At 40.0% G+C, this 17,801-nt stretch overlaps 1 protein-coding gene across 1 annotated transcript; it reads left to right on the forward strand.

Annotated features, from left to right (window-relative positions):
* The first annotated feature begins 37 nt into the window (after nucleotides 1-37).
* On the forward strand, nucleotides 38-17,689 carry LOC105472914 (disintegrin and metalloproteinase domain-containing protein 21-like). Its single transcript, XM_011726519.2, has 3 exons — nucleotides 38-2,184; nucleotides 10,701-15,285; nucleotides 17,609-17,689. The coding sequence occupies exon 2, from the start codon at nucleotides 10,904-10,906 to the stop codon at nucleotides 13,130-13,132; it is 2,229 nt and encodes a 742-aa protein (XP_011724821.2). The 5' UTR covers nucleotides 38-2,184; nucleotides 10,701-10,903; the 3' UTR covers nucleotides 13,133-15,285; nucleotides 17,609-17,689.
* The last annotated feature ends 112 nt before the right edge of the window (nucleotides 17,690-17,801 follow it).

Here is a 17,801-nt window from a genome sequence, read left to right on the forward strand (position 1 = left end):
CGGCAGAAACTCCTAGATTCACTAACAAGAGGACTTGTACTCATTTATGATTTGGGGTCTAATGTTTTCTAGATACCCCTGTGGCAAATCCTGTTTGCACTAATATACATTTGCTTTGCTTTAACACTCTTAAGGTCTTTTTCTTTTGCTTATTTAAATTTAATTAACATTTCATGTCAGGTCATATTCTCAATACTTCTACAGATGATGGCAGAAACTCCTAGATTCACTAAAAAGAGGACTTGTACTCATTTACGATTTGGGGTCTAATGTTTGCTAGATACCCCTGTGGCAAATCCTGTGTGCACTAATATACATTTACTTTGCTTTAACACTCTTAAGGTCTTTTTCTTTTTTTTATTTTTGAGACAGGGTCTCACTCTGGCGCCCAGGCTGCCAGGCTGGAATGCAGTGGTGCGATCTTGGCTCACTGCAACCTCTGCCTCCTGAGTTCAAGCAATTCTCCCGCTTCAATCTCCTGAGTAGCTGGGATTACAGGCACACACCACCATGCCTGACTAATTTTTGTATTTTTAGGAGAGGGAGGGTTTCACCATGTTGGCCAGACTGGTCTCAAACTCCTGGCCTCAAGTGATTCACCTGCCTTGGCCTCCCAAAGTGCTGGGATTACAGGCGTTAGCCACCGCACCCAGCCTTAAGGTCTTTTTCTGATTGGTTACATTTGAGATGTTTGTTATTTGTCCATTTTATTGTTAGTGTTAAACAAATAAGCATAAAAGGCTACTTTGGCACTTACATGGTAGGAAGATTTTAAAAATCTTTGTGTCATAGGCACCTTGAATTTCAACAGTGGTAATACATAATCTGTGTCTTGTAATAAATCTTAAAGAGAATGCTACATTGTTGCACAGATAAGTATGATGTTTGTTGTAGGTTCATTTTAGTTTGCTAATGGTTGTTTTTTATTTTAGTGGTGAATAGATGTTGGATTTTAGCCAAGTAATTGCATTATTGGATCTGATTATATAGTCTTTCTTCCTTAATCTTTAATGTACTGAATTATATTGATTGATTTTCAAATGTTGAAACAATGTTGCATTACTAAAATAAATTCAACTTGGTTGTAATATACTATCTTTTTTATACATTACTAAATCTGACTTAATATTTTGTGCAGGATTTTCTTTTTTAAGATGGAGTCTCACTCTGTCACCCAGGCTGGAGTGCAGTGGTGCAATCTCGACTCACTGCAGGCTCCACCTCCCAGGTTCATGCCATTCTCCTGCCTCAGCCTGCCGAGAGGCTGGGACTACAGGCACCCACCACCATGCCCGGCTAATTTTTTGTATTATCTTGTGTAGGATTTTTAAATCCATGGTCATGATTGAGAGCAAGCTATAATTTTCTTTCTTGTGCCCTCTTTCTTAGATTTGAGTGTCATGATTTTATACCATCTCTTAAAATGAATTGAAGAATGTTCAATGATACAACATTGGAGTTATTTATTTCTTGACCGTTAGGTTTAGCTTGTAAAACCATCAAAGCTTGTTTTCCTTTTAGGAAGATTTTAAACTATTCATTCAAACTTTCAATTGAAAATTTTATTGAGACAATTATACATAGTTATAAAAATAATAGAAAGATCTCATATAGCTTTTACCTAGTTTCTCCCAATGGAAGAAAAATATAGTTATTAAACTATAGTACAATAACATAACTAGGTTGTTGACATCAATACAATTTCCTGGGCTTACTCAGATTGCCTCAGTTATATTTGTACTCATTTGTGTGTGAAAGTATGTAGCCACTCCTGCTTTTTTAAAATCAATGTTTGCATGGTAAATCTTTTTCAATTCTTTTACATTCGGCCTATTTGATTAGATTTGAAGTGAATTTTTTATACACAGCATAGTGTTGTGTCATGTTTATTTACCCACTCTGCTTCTCTCTGTCTTTAGATTGGTGTATTAAGATCATTTACATTTAAGGTAATTATTGTTAATGCTTAAGTCTTCCCTTTCATTATTTATTTCTATTTGTTATAGCTATTTCTTATTTGTATTTGGTTTTTGGTTTTCTGTTACCTCCAGCTGTGTATTTGTTCATTCGCACACTGCTATAAAGAAATCCCTGAGACTGGGTAATTTATAAAGAAAAGAAGGTAATTGACTCAGTTCTGCAGGCAATACAGGAAGCATGATGCTGGCATCTGCTTGGCTTCAGGTGAGATCTCAGGAAACTTACAATCATGGCAGAAGGTGAAGGGGAAGCCATCACTTCATATGGCTGGAGAAGGACGGACAAAGAGAGTGAAGGGGGAGGTGCTACGCACTTTTAAACAAACAGATCTCATGAGAACTCACTCACCATTACCTGAGAAGATGATGCTAAACCATTCATGAAGGACTATCCCCATGATTCAATCACCTCTCACCATGCCCCACCTCCAACACTGGGGATTACAATTCAACATGAGATTTGGGTGGGGACACAGATACGCATCGTGTCAAGCTGCATCTATGTTACTGCAAAGGCATGATTTCATTCTTTGTATGGCTCTATAGTATTCCATGGTGTGGATGTACCACATTTTCTTTATCGAATCCACCATTGTTGGGCAGCTAGATTGGTTCTATGTCTTTGCTATTGTGAATAGTGCTGCAATGAACATACAGGTGCATGTGTCTTTCTGATAGAACAATTTATTTTTCTTTGGCATATACCCAGTAATGGGATTGCTCAGTTGAATGGAAGTTCTCTTTCTAATTCTTTGAGAAATCTCCAAACTACTTTCCACAGTGTCCTTTGGCCAATCTTTAACAGTAGATCCGCGAGCTGCAAACTCTTGTAGTTCTCCTTCCTTTCAGAATGTCTTTATTTCCTGTTCATTCCTGAAGGACAGTTTCACATGATATAATATTCATGGTTGATAGCTCTTTCTTTCAGTACTGGAAAAATGTTGTGCCACATCCTTCTCGCTTCCATGTTTTCTGATGAGAAATCTATTGTCATGGCTAACTAGTTTTCTCAGCACCATTTATTAAATAAGGAATCCTTTCCACATTGCTTGTTTTTGTCAGGTTTGTCAAAGATCAGATGGTTGTAGATGTGTGGTGTTATTTCTGAGGCCTCTGTTCTGTTCCATTGGTCTATATATCTGTTTTGATGCCAGTATCATATGCTGCTTTCGTCACTGTAGCCTTGTACTGTAGTTTGAAGGCAGGTAGAGTGATATCTGCTGCTTTGTTCTTTTTGATTAGGATTGTGTTGACTATATGGGCTCTTTTTTGGTTCCATATGAAATTTAAAGTAACTTTCTCTAGTTCAGTGGAGAAAGTCAATGGTAGTTTGATAGGAATAGCACTGAATGTCTAAATTGCTCTGGGCAGTATGGCCGTTTTCACAATATTGATTCTTCCTATCCATGAGCAAGGAATTTTTTTTTCATTTGTTTGTGTCCTTTCTTTTTCCTTGAGCAGTGGTTTGCAGTTCTCCTCGAAGAGGACTTCAGGTCCCTTGTAAGTTGTATTCCTAGGTATTTTATTTTCTTTGTAGCCATTGTGAATGAGAATTCACTCATGATTTGGCTCTATGCTTGTCTATTTTTGGTGTATTGGAATGCTTGTGATTTTTGCACATTGATTTTGTACCCTGAGACTTTGCTGAAGTTGTTCATCACAAAAGCAATGGCAACAAAAGCCAAAATTGACAAATGGGATCTAATTAAACTAAAGAGCTTCTGCTCAGCAAAAGAAACTATCATTAGAGTAAACAGGCAACCTACAGAGTGAGAGAAAATTTTAGCAATCTATCTATCTGACAAAGGTCTAATATCCCGAATCTACAAGGAACTTAAATTTACAAGGAAAAAACAAATCACCCCATCAAAAATAGGGCAAGGGATGTGAACAGACAATTCTCTCTTTTTTTTTTTTTTTATTATTTTTTAATTTATTTATTATTATTATACTTTAAGTTGTAGGGTACATGTGCATAACGTGCAGGTTTGTTACATATGTATACTTGTGCCATGTTGCTGTGCTGCACCCATCAACTCGTCATTTACATCAGGTATAACTGCCAATGCAATCCCTCCCCCCTCCCCCCTCCCCATGATAGGCCCCGGTGTGTGATGTTCCCCTTCCTGAGTCCAAGTGATCTCATTGATCAGTTCTCACCTATGAGTGAGAACATGCGGTGTTTGGTTTTCTGTTCTTGTGATAGTTTGCTAAGAATGATGGTTTCCAGCTGCATCCATGTCCCTACAAAGGACACAAACTCATCCTTTTTGATGGCTGCATAGTATTCCATGGTGTATATGTGCCACATTTTCTTAATCCAATCTGTCACTGATGGACATTTGGGTTGATTCCAAGTCTTTGCTATTGTGAATAGTGCTGCAATAAACATACGTGTGCATGTGTCTTTATAGCAGCATGATTTATAATCCTTTGGGTATATACCCAGTAATGGGATGGCTGGGTCATATGGTACATCTAGTTCTAGATCCTTGAGGAATCGCCATACTGTTTTCCATAATGGTTGAACTAGTTTACAATCCCACCAACAGTGTAAAAGTGTTCCTATTTCTCCACATCCTCTCCAGCACCTGTTGTTTCCTGACTTTTTAATGATCGCCATTCTAACTGGTGTGAGATGGTATCTCATTGTGGTTTTGATTTGCATTTCTCTGATGGCCAGTGATGATGAGCATTTTTTCATGTGTCTGTTGGCTGTATGAATGTCTTCTTTTGAGAAATGTCTGTTCATATCCTTTGCCCACTTTTTGATGGGGTTGTTTGTTTTTTTCTTGTAAATTTGTTGGAGTTCTTTGTAGGTTCTGGATATTAGCCCTTTGTCAGATGAGTAGATTGCAAAAATTTTCTCCCATTCTGTAGGTTGCCTGTTCACTCTGATGGTAGTTTCTTTTGCTGTGCAGAAGCTCTTTAGTTTAATGAGATCCCATTTGTCAATTTTGGCTTTTGCTGCCGTTGCTTTTGGTGTTTTAGACATGAAGTCTTTGCCCATGCCTATGTCCTGAATGGTACTACCTAGGTTTTCCTCTAGGATTTTTATGGTATTAGGTCTAACATTTAAGTCTCTAATCCATCTTGAATTAATTTTCGTATAAGGAGTAAGGAAAGGATCCAGTTTCAGCTTTCTACTTATGGCTAGCCAATTTTCCCAGCACCATTTATTAAATAGGGAATCCTTTCCCCATTTCTTGTTTCTCTCAGGTTTGTCAAAGATCAGATGGCTGTAGATGTGTGATATTATTTCTGAGGACTCTGTTCTGTTCCATTGGTCTATATCTCTGTTTTGGTACCAGTACCATGCTGTTTTGGTTACTGTAGCCTTGTAGTATAGTTTGGTAGTCAGGTAGCGTGATGCCTCCAGCTTTGTTCTTTTGACTTAGGATTGTCTTGGAGATGCGGGCTCTTTTTTGGTTCCATATGAACTTTAAAGCAGTTTTTTCCAATTCTGTGAAGAAACTCATTGGTAGCTTGATGGGGGTGGCATTGAATCTATAAATTACCTTGGGCAGTATGGCCATTTTCATGATATTGATTCTTCCTATCCATGAGCATGGTATGTTCTTCCATTTGTTTGTGTCCTCTTTTATTTCACTGAGCAGTGGTTTGTAGTTCTCCTTGAAGAGGTCCTTTACATCCCTTGTAAGTTGGATTCGTAGGTATTTTATTCTCTTTGAAGCAATTGTGAATGGAAGTTCATTCCTGATTTGGCTCTCTGTTTGTCTGTTACTGGTGTATAAGAATGCTTGTGATTTTTGCACATTAATTTTGTATCCTGAGACTTTGCTGAAGTTTTTTATCAGCTGAAGGAGATTTTGGGCTGAGACAATGGGGTTTTCTAAATATACAATCATGTCATCTGCAAAAAGGGACAATTTGACTTCTTCTTTTCCTAACTGAATACCCTTGATTTCTTTCTCTTGCCTAATTGCCCTAGCCAGAACTTCCAACACTATGTTGAATAGGAGTGGTGAGAGAGGGCATCCCTGTCTTGTGCCAGTTTTCAAAGGGAATTTTTCCAGTTTTTGCCCATTCAGTATGATATTGGCTGTGGGTTTGTCATAAATAGCTCTTATTATTTTGAGGTACGTTCCATCAATACCGAATTTATTGAGCGTTTTTAGCATGAAGGGCTGTTGAATTTTGTCAAAAGCCTTTTCTGCATCTATTGAGATAATCATGTGGTTCTTGTCTTTGGTTCTGTTTATATGCTGGATTATGTTTATTGATTTGCGAATGTTGAACCAGCCTTGCATCCCAGGGATGAAGCCCACTTGATCATGGTGGATAAGCTTTTTGATGTGTTGCTGAATCCGGTTTGCCAGTATTTTATTGAGGATTTTTGCATCAATGTTCATCAGGGATATTGGTCTAAAATTCTCTTTTTTTGTTGTATCTCTGCCAGGCTTTGGTATCAGGATGATGTTGGCCTCATAAAATGAGTTAGGGAGGATTCCCTCTTTTTCTATTGATTGGAATAGTTTCAGAAGGAGTGGTACCAACTCCTCCTTGTACCTCTGGTAGAATTCAGCTGTGAATCCTTCTGGTCCTGGACTTTTTTTGGTTGGTAGGCTATTAATTATTGCCTCAATTTCAGAGCCTGCTATTGGTCTATTGAGGGATTCAACTTCTTCCTGGTTTAGTCTTGGAAGAGTGTAAGTGTCCAGGAAATTATCCATTTCTTCTAGATTTTCCAGTTTATTTGCGTAGAGGTGTTTATAGTATTCTCTGATGGTAGTTTGTATTTCTGTGGGGTCGGTGGTGATATCCCCTTTATCATTTTTAATTGCGTCGATTTGATTCCTCTCTCTTTTCTTCTTTATTAGTCTTGCTAGTGGTCTGTCAATTTTGTTGATCTTTTCAAAAAACCAACTCCTGGATTCATTGATTTTTTGGAGAGTTTTTTGTGTCTCTATCTCCTTCAGTTCTGCTCTGATCTTAGTTATTTCTTGCCTTCTGCTAGCTTTCAAATGTGTTTGCTCTTGCTTCTCTAGTTCTTTTAATTGCGATGTTAGAGTGTCAATTTTAGATCTTTCCTGCTTTCTCTTGTGGGCATTTAGTGCTATAAATTTCCCTCTACACACTGCTTTAAATGTGTCCCAGAGATTCTGGTATGTTGTATCTTTGTTCTCATTGGTTTCAAAGAACATCTTTATTTCTGCCTTCATTTCGTTATGTACCCAGTAGTCATTCAGGAGCAGGTTGTTCAGTTTCCATGTAGTTGAGCGGTTTTGATTGAGTTTCTTAGTCCTGAGTTCTAGTTTGATTGCACTGTGGTCTGAGAGACAGTTTGTTATAATTTCTGTTCTTGTACATTTGCTGAGGAGTGCTTTACTTCCAATTACGTGGTCGATTTTGGAGTAAGTACGATGTGGTGCTGAGAAGAATGTATATTCTGTTGATTTGGGGTGGAGAGTTCTATAGATGTCTATTAGGTCTGCTTGCTGCAGAGATGAGTTCAATTCCTGGATATCCTTGTTAACTTTCTGTCTCGTTGATCTGTCTAATGTTGACAGTGGAGTGTTGAAGTCTCCCATTATTATTGTATGGGAGTCTAAGTCTCTTTGTAAGTCTCTAAGGACTTGCTTGATGAATCTGGGTGCTCCTGTATTGGGTGCATATATATTTAGGATAGTTAGCTCTTCCTGTTGAATTGATCCCTTTACCATTATGTAATGGCCTTCTTTGTCTCTTTTGATCTTTGATGGTTTAAAGTCTGTTTTATCAGAGACTAGTATTGCAACCCCCGCTTTTTTTTGTTCTCCATTTGCTTGGTAAATCTTCCTCCATCCCTTTATTTTGAGCTTATGTATGTCTCTGCGTGTGAGATGGGTCTCCTGAATACAGCAGACTGATGGGTCTTGACTCTTTATCCAATTTGCCAGTCTGTGTCTTTTAATTGGAGCATTTAGTCCATTTACATTTAAGGTTAAGATTGTTATGTGTGAACTTGATCCTCCCATTATGATATTAACTGGTTATTTTGCTCGTTAGTTGATGCAGTTTCTTCCTAGCCTCGATGGTCTTTACATTTTGGCATGTTTTTGCAATGGCTGGTACCGGTTGTTCCTTTCCATGTTTAGTGCTTCCTTCAGGGTCTCTTGTAAGGCAGGCCTAGTGGTGACAAAATCTCTAAGCATTTGCTTATCTGTAAAGGATTTTATTTCTCCTTCACTTATGAAACTTAGTTTGGCTGGATATGAAATTCTGGGTTTAAAATTCTTTTCTTTAAGAATGTTGAATATTGGCCCCCACTCTCTTCTGGCTTGGAGAGTTTCTGCCGAGAGATCTGCTGTTAGTCTGATGGGCTTCCCTTTGTGGGTAAGCCGACCTTTCTCTCTGGCTGCCCTTAAGATTTTTTCCTTCATTTCAACTTTGGTGAATCTGGCAATTATGTGTCTTGGAGTTGCTCTTCTCGAGGAGTATCTTTGTGGCGTTCTTTGTATTTCCTGGATTTGAATGTTGGCCTGCCCTACTAGGTTGGGGAAGTTCTCCTGGATGATATCCTGAAGAGTGTTTTCCAACTTGGTTCCATTTTCCCTCTCACTTTCAGGCACCCCAATCAGACGTAGATTTGGTCTTTTTACATAATCCCATACTTCTTGCAGGCTTTGTTCATTTCTTTTTCTTCTTTGTTCTTTTGGTTTCTCTTCTCGCTTCATTTCATTCATTTGATCCTCAATCGCAGATACTCTTTCTTCCAGTTGATCGAGTCGGTTACTGAAGCTTGTGCATTTGTCACGTATTTCTCGTGTCATGGTTTTCATCTCTTTCATTTCGTTTATGACCTTCTCTGCATTAATTACTCTAGCCATCAATTCTTCCACTTTTTTTTCAAGAGTTTTAGTTTCTTTGCGCTGGGTACGTAATTCCTCCTTTAGCTCTGAGAAATTTGATGGACTGAAGCCTTCTTCTCTCATCTCGTCAAAGTCATTCTCCGTCCAGCTTTGATCCGTTGCTGGCGATGAGCTGCGCTCCTTTGCCGGGGGAGATGCGCTCTTATTTTTTGAATTTCCAGCTTTTCTGCCCTGCTTTTTCCCCATCTTTGTGGTTTTATCTGCCTCTGGTCTTTGATGATGGTGATGTACTGATGGGGTTTTGGTGTAGGTGTCCTTCCTGTTTGATAGTTTTCCTTCTAACAGTGAGGACCCTCAGCTGTAGGTCTGTTGGAGATTGCTTGAGGTCCACTCCAGACCCTGTTTGCCTGGGTATCAGCAGCAGAGGCTGCAGAAGATAGAATATTTCTGAACAGCGAGTGTACCTGTCTAATTCTTGCTTTGGAAGCTTCCTCTCAGGGGTGTACTCCACCCTGTGAGGTGTGGGGTGTCAGACTGCCCCTAGTGGGGGATGTCTCCCAGTCAGGCTACTCAGGAGTCAGGGACCCGCTTGAGCAGGCAGTCTGTCCGTTCTCAGATCTCAGCCTCCGTGTTGGGAGATCCACTGCTCTCTTCAAAGCTGTCAGACAGAGTCCTTTGCGTCTGCAGAGGTTTCGGCTGCTTTTGTTGTTATCTGTGCCCTGTCCCCAGAGGTGGAGTCTACAGAGACAGGCAGGTTTCCTTGAGCTGCTGTGAGCTCCACCCAGTTCGAGCTTCCCAGCAGCTTTGTTTACCTACTTAAGCCTCAGCAATGGCGTGGGCCCCTCCCCCAGCCTCGCTGCTGCCTTGCCGGTAGATCAGACTGCTGTGCTAGCAATGAGGGAGGCTCCGTGGGTGTGGGACCCTCCTGGTCAGGTGTGGGATATGATCTCCTGGTGTGCCTGTTTGCTTAAAGCGCAGTATTGGGGTGGGAGTTACCCGATTTTCCAGGTGTTGTGTCTCAGTTCCCCTGGCTAGGAAAAGGGATTCCCTTCCCCCTTGCGCTTCCCAGGTGAGGCAATACCTCGCCCTGCTTCAGCTCTCGCTGGTCGGGCTGCAGCAGCTGACCAGCACCGATTGTCCGGCACTCCCCAATGAGATGAACCCAGTACCTTACTTGAAAATGCAGAAATCACCGGTCTTCTGTGTCGCTCGCGCTGGGAGTTGGAGACTGGAGCTGTTCCTATTCGGCCATCTTGCTCCGCCCCCCCGAACAGACAATTCTCGAAAGAAGACATTTATACGGCCCACAAACATGAAAAAAAAATGCTCATCATCACTAGTCTTTAGAGAAATGCCAATCAAAACCACAATGAGATGCCATCTCACGCCAGTTAGAATGGTGATCATTAAAAAGTCTGGAAACAACAGATGCGGGAAAGGATGGGGAGAAATTGATACTCTTTTACATTGTTGGTGGGAGTGTAAGTTAGTTCAACCGTTGTGGAAGACAGTGTGGCAATTCCTCAAGGATCTAGAACCAGAAATGCCATTCGACCCAGCAATCCCATTACTGGGTATATACCCAAAGGATTATAAATCATTATACTATAAAGGCACATATACACGTATGTTTATTGCAGCACTCAAAATTATTTTAATGAGAAGTTTCCACTTTCCTTATCATTGGATACGCTTCCCTCTTTTAATTACATGTTGAGTCTTTCCCTCATTTAGGCTTGAGAAAAATGTCCTTAAGTGTCCTAAACTTGCATCAAACCGACTTATTCATCAAACCCCACTTATGACTTCCCTTAGAGGACAAGGGACATTACAGCTCAGTTATATGCTGCTATTCTCAATTCCTGCCATTTTTTTCCTCTTCCTTTGACCCCCTGACCTACCTCTCCAGCTCACTGAAAACAGCCTCCCCTGACGAGCACACCATTGTTATGTAATAGCCTAACCCTTCCCACTCACCTATCAGGGGGTGCCAAGCCTGCAGACTCACTCTGCTTTCATCATAACTGCCCTGAGGAGAAGGCTGAAGACTGAGGAATCCTCTTTGTGCCTCCCATTTGATTGCATTTTCTTTGGTCAAAGGTTCCCTTATTCATGGGACTTGCCTGGGTCCAGGACCCCTTGACAGGTGCTCTCTGGCTGCCTGTCCTCTGGGCACTCTTGTCCCAGGTCTATTGTTTTCATGACCCACCAGGATGGCGCTTTACCTCCTCAGAAATTGTGATCCCCAGGAAAGTGCCCCACAGGAGGCGTGGAGTTGAGATGCCAGACCAACTCTCTTACAGCATGCGTTTCCAGGGCCGAAGGCACGTGATTCACATGAAGCTCAAGAAGAACATGATGCCCAGACATTTACCTGTTTTTACTGATAATGACCAGGGGGCCATGCAGGAGAACTACCCTTTTGTCCCGCAAGACTGTTACTATGACTGCTACCTGGAAGGGGTTCCTGGGTCTGTGGCCACATTGGACACCTGCCATGGAGGGCTGCGTGGCATGCTGCAGGTGGATGACTTGACTTATGAAATCAAACCCCTGGAGGCTTCTTCCAAATTTGAGCATGTAGTATCCCTGCTTGTGTCAGAAGAAAGACCAGGAGAGGCTAGTAGATGTAAGACTGAAGGGGAGGAGAGAGATCAAGAATCTGAAAAGGTAAAACTGTCTGAAACTCCCAGAGCAGGCCACGTTTATTTGTGGAGGCATCATAGAAAAAACTTGAAAATTCACTACACGGTTACTAATGGATTATTCCAGCGGAACCCTAATGTGTCACACATAATAGAGAATGTAGTGATTATTAACAGTATCATACATACCATTTTCAAACCAGTTTATTTAAATGTCTATGTACGTGTTTTGTGCATATGGAATAAAAAGGATTTAGTAAAGTTTTATCGGACGCCTGCCGGAAAAGCTGTAAGAGATTTTGGTGTGTGGAAATATCATAAATGGTATACAAATATTAAACATGATACCTCAGTTGTTTTTACAGCATATCGACTTGAAAACCGGGACTGTTATGCCAACTTTGATGGAATATGCAACCCCAACTGGGGAGCAATGTTTGTGTATTTAATGAGGTATCACTTATTTAGGGGGGCATGTTTAACAGCACATGCACTAGGTCATAACTTGGGCTTGTCACATGATTCTGCAGGTTGTTATTGTTTTCGACGAACCAACTGTCTCATGGCCCCTGTTCCTGATCTTAATGATATGATGAGCAATTGTTCTTATGACCGGCTGCAAAACAGGTTGAATAAATGGGATCCTTGTTTGAGTGATCCAAATATTCCATACACTAATTTTCCTTATGTAGCTCCTCGTTGTGGAGACAAGATCAAAAATCAGAGGGAAGAATGTGACTGTGGCTCCCTTAAAGATTGTGCCAATGATAGATGTTGTGAGACCTCTTGTATCCTTTCTCTTGGCAGTGTTTGCAATACAGGACTTTGCTGCCATGAGTGTAAATATGCTGCCCCTGGAGTGCTTTGCAGAGACTTGGGTGGTATATGTGATCTACCGGAATACTGTGATGGGAAAAACGAAGAGTGTCCAAATGACGTCTATGTCCAGGATGGAACCCCATGTTCAGCAGTATCTGTTTGTGTAAGAGGAAACTGCAGTGACCGTGATACGCAGTGTCAAGCACTTTTTGGCTACGAAGTGAAAGACGGCTCCCCAGCATGCTATCAACAATTGAATACGATTGGTGACCGATTTGGAAACTGTGGGGTTATTCTACAGCGAGGAGGAAGTAAACCTTTTCCATGTGAAGAAGATGATGTTTTTTGTGGAATGTTGCACTGTAGTGGTGTCAGCAAGATTCCCGGTGGAGGTGAGCACACTACATTTCGTAGTATATTAGTACGCGATATAAAAGAAGAAAAATGCTTTGGCTATGAAGCACACCAAGGGACAGACTTGCCAGAAATGGGGCTGGTAGTGGATGGTGCAACCTGTGGCCCAGGGAGCTACTGTCTTAAACACAATTGTACTTTTTATCAAGACCTGCATTTTGAGTGTGATCTTAAAACATGCAATTACAAAGGAGTATGTAACAACAAAAAACATTGTCACTGTGTGTTTGGGTGGCAACCACCAACATGTGAACTGAGAGGAACAGGAGGTAGTATAGATAGTGGCCCTCCACCTGACAAACAATATCGTGTTGCAAGCAGCATCCTTGTGAATACAAACCGAGCACTACTTTTAATATTTACTCGTTACATCCTTTTTCTGGTTTCGCTTCTCTTTGGTGGCTTTTCACAAGCATTACATTTTTATGGAAGAGAAAGGGAAGGAGACAACACAATGGAGTAAATTACATTGACACTTACTGGGAGATATAATCAATAGTCACTCTGACACTTAGATCATCTTTTAGCAATTCTGATATCATCTTGAAATAAAATCACTTGGCAATTTAAAAAGGGTCTGTGTGTTTAAATTTAATTAACGTTTCATATCTGGTCATATTCTCAATACTTCTACAGATGACGGCAGAAACTCCTAGATTCACTAACAAGAGGACTTGTACTCATTTACGATTTGGGGTCTAATGTTTTCTAGATACCCCTGTGGCAAATCCTGTGTGCACTAATACACATTTACTTTGCTTTAACACTCTTAAGGTCTTTTTCTTTTTTTTATTTTTGAGACAGGGTCTCACTCTGGCGCCCAGGCTGCCAGGCTGGAATGCAGTGGTGCTATCTTGGCTCACTGCAACCTCTGCCTCCTGAGTTCAAGCAATTCTCCCGCTTCAATCTCCTGAGTAGCTGGGATTACAGGCACACACCACCATGCCTGACTAATTTTTGTATTTTTAGGAGAGGGAGGGTTTCACCATGTTGGCCAGACTGGTCTCAAACTCCTGGCCTCAAGTGATTCACCTGCCTTGGCCTCCCAAAGTGCTGGGATTACAGGCGTTAGCCACCGCAACCAGCCTTAAGATCGTTTTCTGATTGGTTACATTTGAGATGTTTGTTATTTGTCCATTTTATTGTTAGTGTTAAACAAATAAGCATAAAAGGCTACTTTGGCACTTACATGGTAGGAAGATTTTAAAAATCTTTGTGTCATAGGCACCTTGAATTTCAACAGTGGTAATACATAATCTGTGTCTTGTAATAAATCTTAAAGAGAATGCTACATTGTTGCACAGATAAGTATGATGTTTGTTGTAGGTTCATTTTAGTTTGCTAATGGTTGTTTTTTATTTTAGTGGTGAATAGATGTTGGATTTTAGCCAAGTAATTGCATTATTGGATCTGATTATATAGTCTTTCTTCCTTAATCTTTAATGTACTGAATTATATTGATTGATTTTCAAATGTTGAAACAATGTTGCATTACTAAAATAAATTCAACTTGGTTGTAATATACTATCTTTTTTATACATTACTAAATCTGACTTAATATTTTGTGCAGGATTTTCTTTTTTAAGATGGAGTCTCACTCTGTCACCCAGGCTGGAGTGCAGTGGTGCAATCTCGACTCACTGCAGGCTCCACCTCCCAGGTTCATGCCATTCTCCTGCCTCAGCCTGCCGAGAGGCTGGGACTACAGGCACCCACCACCATGCCCGGCTAATTTTTTGTATTATTTTGTGTAGGATTTTTAAATCCATGGTCATGATTGAGAGCAAGCTATAATTTTCTTTCTTGTGCCCTCTTTCTTAGATTTGAGTGTCATGATTTTATACCATCTCTTAAAATGAATTGAAGAATGTTCAATGATACAACATTGGAGTTATTTATTTCTTGACCGTTAGGTTTAGCTTATAAAACCATCAAAGCTTGTTTTCCTTTTAGGAAGATTTTAAACTATTCATTCAAACTTTCAATTGAAAATTTTATTGAGACAATTATACATAGTTATAAAAATAATAGAAAGATCTCATATAGCTTTTACCTAGTTTCTCCCAATGGAAGAAAAATATAGTTATTAAACTATAGTACAATAACATAACTAGGTTGTTGACATCAATACAATTTCCTGGGCTTACTCAGATTGCCTCAGTTATATTTGTACTCATTTGTGTGTGAAAGTATGTAGCCACTCCTGCTTTTTTAAAATCAGTGTTTGCATGGTAAATCTTTTTCAATTCTTTTACATTCGGCCTATTTGATTAGATTTGAAGTGAATTTTTTATACACAGCATAGTGTTGTGTCATGTTTATTTACCCACTCTGCTTCTCTCTGTCTTTAGATTGGTGTATTAAGATCATTTACATTTAAGGTAACTATTGTTAATGCTTAAGTTTTCCCTTTCATTATTTATTTCTATTTGTTATAGCTATTTCTTATTTGTATTTGGTTTTTGGTTTTCTGTTACCTCCATCTGTGTATTTGTTCATTCGCACACTGCTATAAAGAAATCCCTGAGACTGGGTAATTTATAAAGAAAAGAAGGTAATTGACTCAGTTCTGCAGGCAATACAGGAAGCATGATGCTGGCATCTGCTTGGCTTCAGGTGAGATCTCAGGAAACTTAAACAATCATGGCAGAAGGTGAAGGGGAAGCCATCACTTCATATGGCTGGAGAAGGACGGACAAAGAGAGTGAAGGGGGAGGTGCTACGCACTTTTAAACAAACAGATCTCATGAGAACTCACTCACCATTACCTGAGAAGATGATGCTAAACCATTCATGAAGGACTATCCCCATGATTCAATCACCTCTCACCATGCCCCACCTCCAACACGGGATTACAATTCAACATGAGATTTGGGTGGGGACACAGATACGCATCGTGTCAAGCTGCATCTATGTTACTGCAAAGGCATGATTTCATTCTTTGTATGGCTCTATAGTATTCCATGGTGTGGATATACCACATTTTCTTTATCGAATCCACCATTGTTGGGCAGCTAGATTGGTTCTATGTCTTTGCTATTGTGAATAGTGCTGCAATGAACATACAGGTGCATGTGTCTTTTTGATAGAACAATTTATTTTTCTTTGGCATATACCCAGTAATGGGATTGCTCAGTTGAATGGAAGTTCTCTTTCTAATTCTTTGAGAAATCTCCAAACTACTTTCCACAGTGTCCTGTGGCCAATCTTTAACAGTAGATCCGCGAGCTGCAAACTCTTGTAGTTCTCCTTCCTTTCAGAATGTCTTTATTTCCTGTTCATTCCTGAAGGACAGTTTCACATGATATAATATTCATGGTTGACATCTCTTTCCTTTCAGTACTTGAAAAATGTTGTGCCACATCCTTCTCGTTTCCATGTTTTCTGATGAGAAATCTATTGTCATGGCTAACTAGTTTTCTCAGCACCATTTATTAAATAAGGAATCCTTTCCCCATTGCTTGTTTTTGTCAGGTTTGTCAAAGATCAGATGGTTGTAAATGTGTGGTGTTATTTCTGAGGCCTCTGTTCTGTTCCATTGGTCTATATATCTGTTTTGGTGCCAGTATCATGCTGCTTTTGTCACTGTAGCCTTGTACTTTAGTTTGAAGGCAGGTAGAGTGATATCTGCTGCTTTGTTCTTTTTGATTAGGATTGTCTTGACTATATGGGCTCTTTTTTGGTTCCATATGAAATTTAAAGTAACTTTCTCTAGTTCAGTGGAGAAAGTCAAGGGTAGTTTGGTAGGAATAGCACTGAATGTCTAATTGCTCCGGGCAGTATGGCCGTTTTCACAATATTGATTCTTCCTATCCATGAGCAAGGAATTTTTTTTTCATTTGTTTGTGTCCTCTCTTCTTTCCTTGAACAGTGGTTTGCAGTTCTCCTCGAAGAGGACTTCAGGTCCCTTGTAAGTTGTATTCCTAGGTATTTTATTTTCTTTGTAGCCATTGTGAATGAGAATTCACTCATGATTTGGCTCTATGCTTGTCTATTTTTGGTGTATTGGAATGCTTGTGATTTTTGCACACTGATTTTGTACCCTGAGACTTTGCTGAAGTTGTTCATCACAAAAGCAATGGCAACAAAAGCCAAAATTGACAAATGGGAGCTAATTAAACTAAAGAGCTTCTGCTCAGCAAAAGAAACTATCATTAGAGTAAACAGGCAACCTACAGAGTGAGAGAAAATTTTAGCAATCTATCTATCTGACAAAGGTCTAATATCCCGAATCTACAAGAAACTTAAATTTACAAGGAAAAAACAAATCACCCCATCAAAAATAGGTCAAAGGATGTGAACAGACAATTCTTGAAAGAAGACATTTATACGGCCCACAAACATGAAAAAAAAATGCTCATCATCACTAGTCTTTAGAGAAATGCCAATCAAAACCACAATGAGATGCCATCTCACGCCAGTTAGAATGGTGATCATTAAAAAGTCTGGAAACAACAGATGCGGGAAAGGATGGGGAGAAATTGATACTCTTTTACATTGTTGGTGAGAGTGTAAGTTAGTTCAACCGTTGTGGAAGACAGTGTGGCAATTCCTCAAGGATCTAGAACCAGAAATGCCATTCGACCCAGCAATCCCATTACTGGGTATATACCCAAAGGATTATAAATCATTATACTATAAAGGCACATATACACGTATGTTTATTGCAGCACTCAAAATTATTTTAATGAGAAGTTTCCACTTTCCTTATCATTGGATACGCTTCCCTCTTTTAATTACATGTTGAGCCCTTCCCTCATTTAGGCTTGAGAAAAATGTCCTTAAGTGTCCTAAACTTGCATCAAACCGACTTATTCATCAAACCCCACTTATGACTTCCCTTAGAGGACAAGGGACATTACATCTCAGTTATATGCTGCTATTCTCAATTCCTGCCATTGTTTTCCTCTTCCTTTGACCCCCTGACCTACCTCTCCAGCTCACTGAAAACAGCCTCCCCTGACGAGCACACCATTGTTATGTAATAGCCTAACCCTTCCCACTCACCTATCAGGGGGTGCCAAGCCTGCAGACTCACTCTGCTTTCATCATAACTGCCCTGAGGAGAAGGCTGAAGACTGAGGAATCCTCTTTGTGCCTCCCATTTGATTGCATTTTCTTTGGTCAAAGGT

Source organism: Macaca nemestrina, chromosome 7 (genome assembly GCF_043159975.1).
Source record: "Macaca nemestrina isolate mMacNem1 chromosome 7, mMacNem.hap1, whole genome shotgun sequence".
In the NCBI taxonomy this organism is placed as follows: domain Eukaryota; kingdom Metazoa; phylum Chordata; class Mammalia; order Primates; family Cercopithecidae; genus Macaca; species Macaca nemestrina.

Excerpts from the sequence above, each read along its gene's own strand:
- LOC105472914 (XM_011726519.2), top strand. The coding sequence starts at position 10,904 with ATGGGACTTGCCTGGGTCCAGGACCCCTTGACAGGTGCTCTCTGGCTG.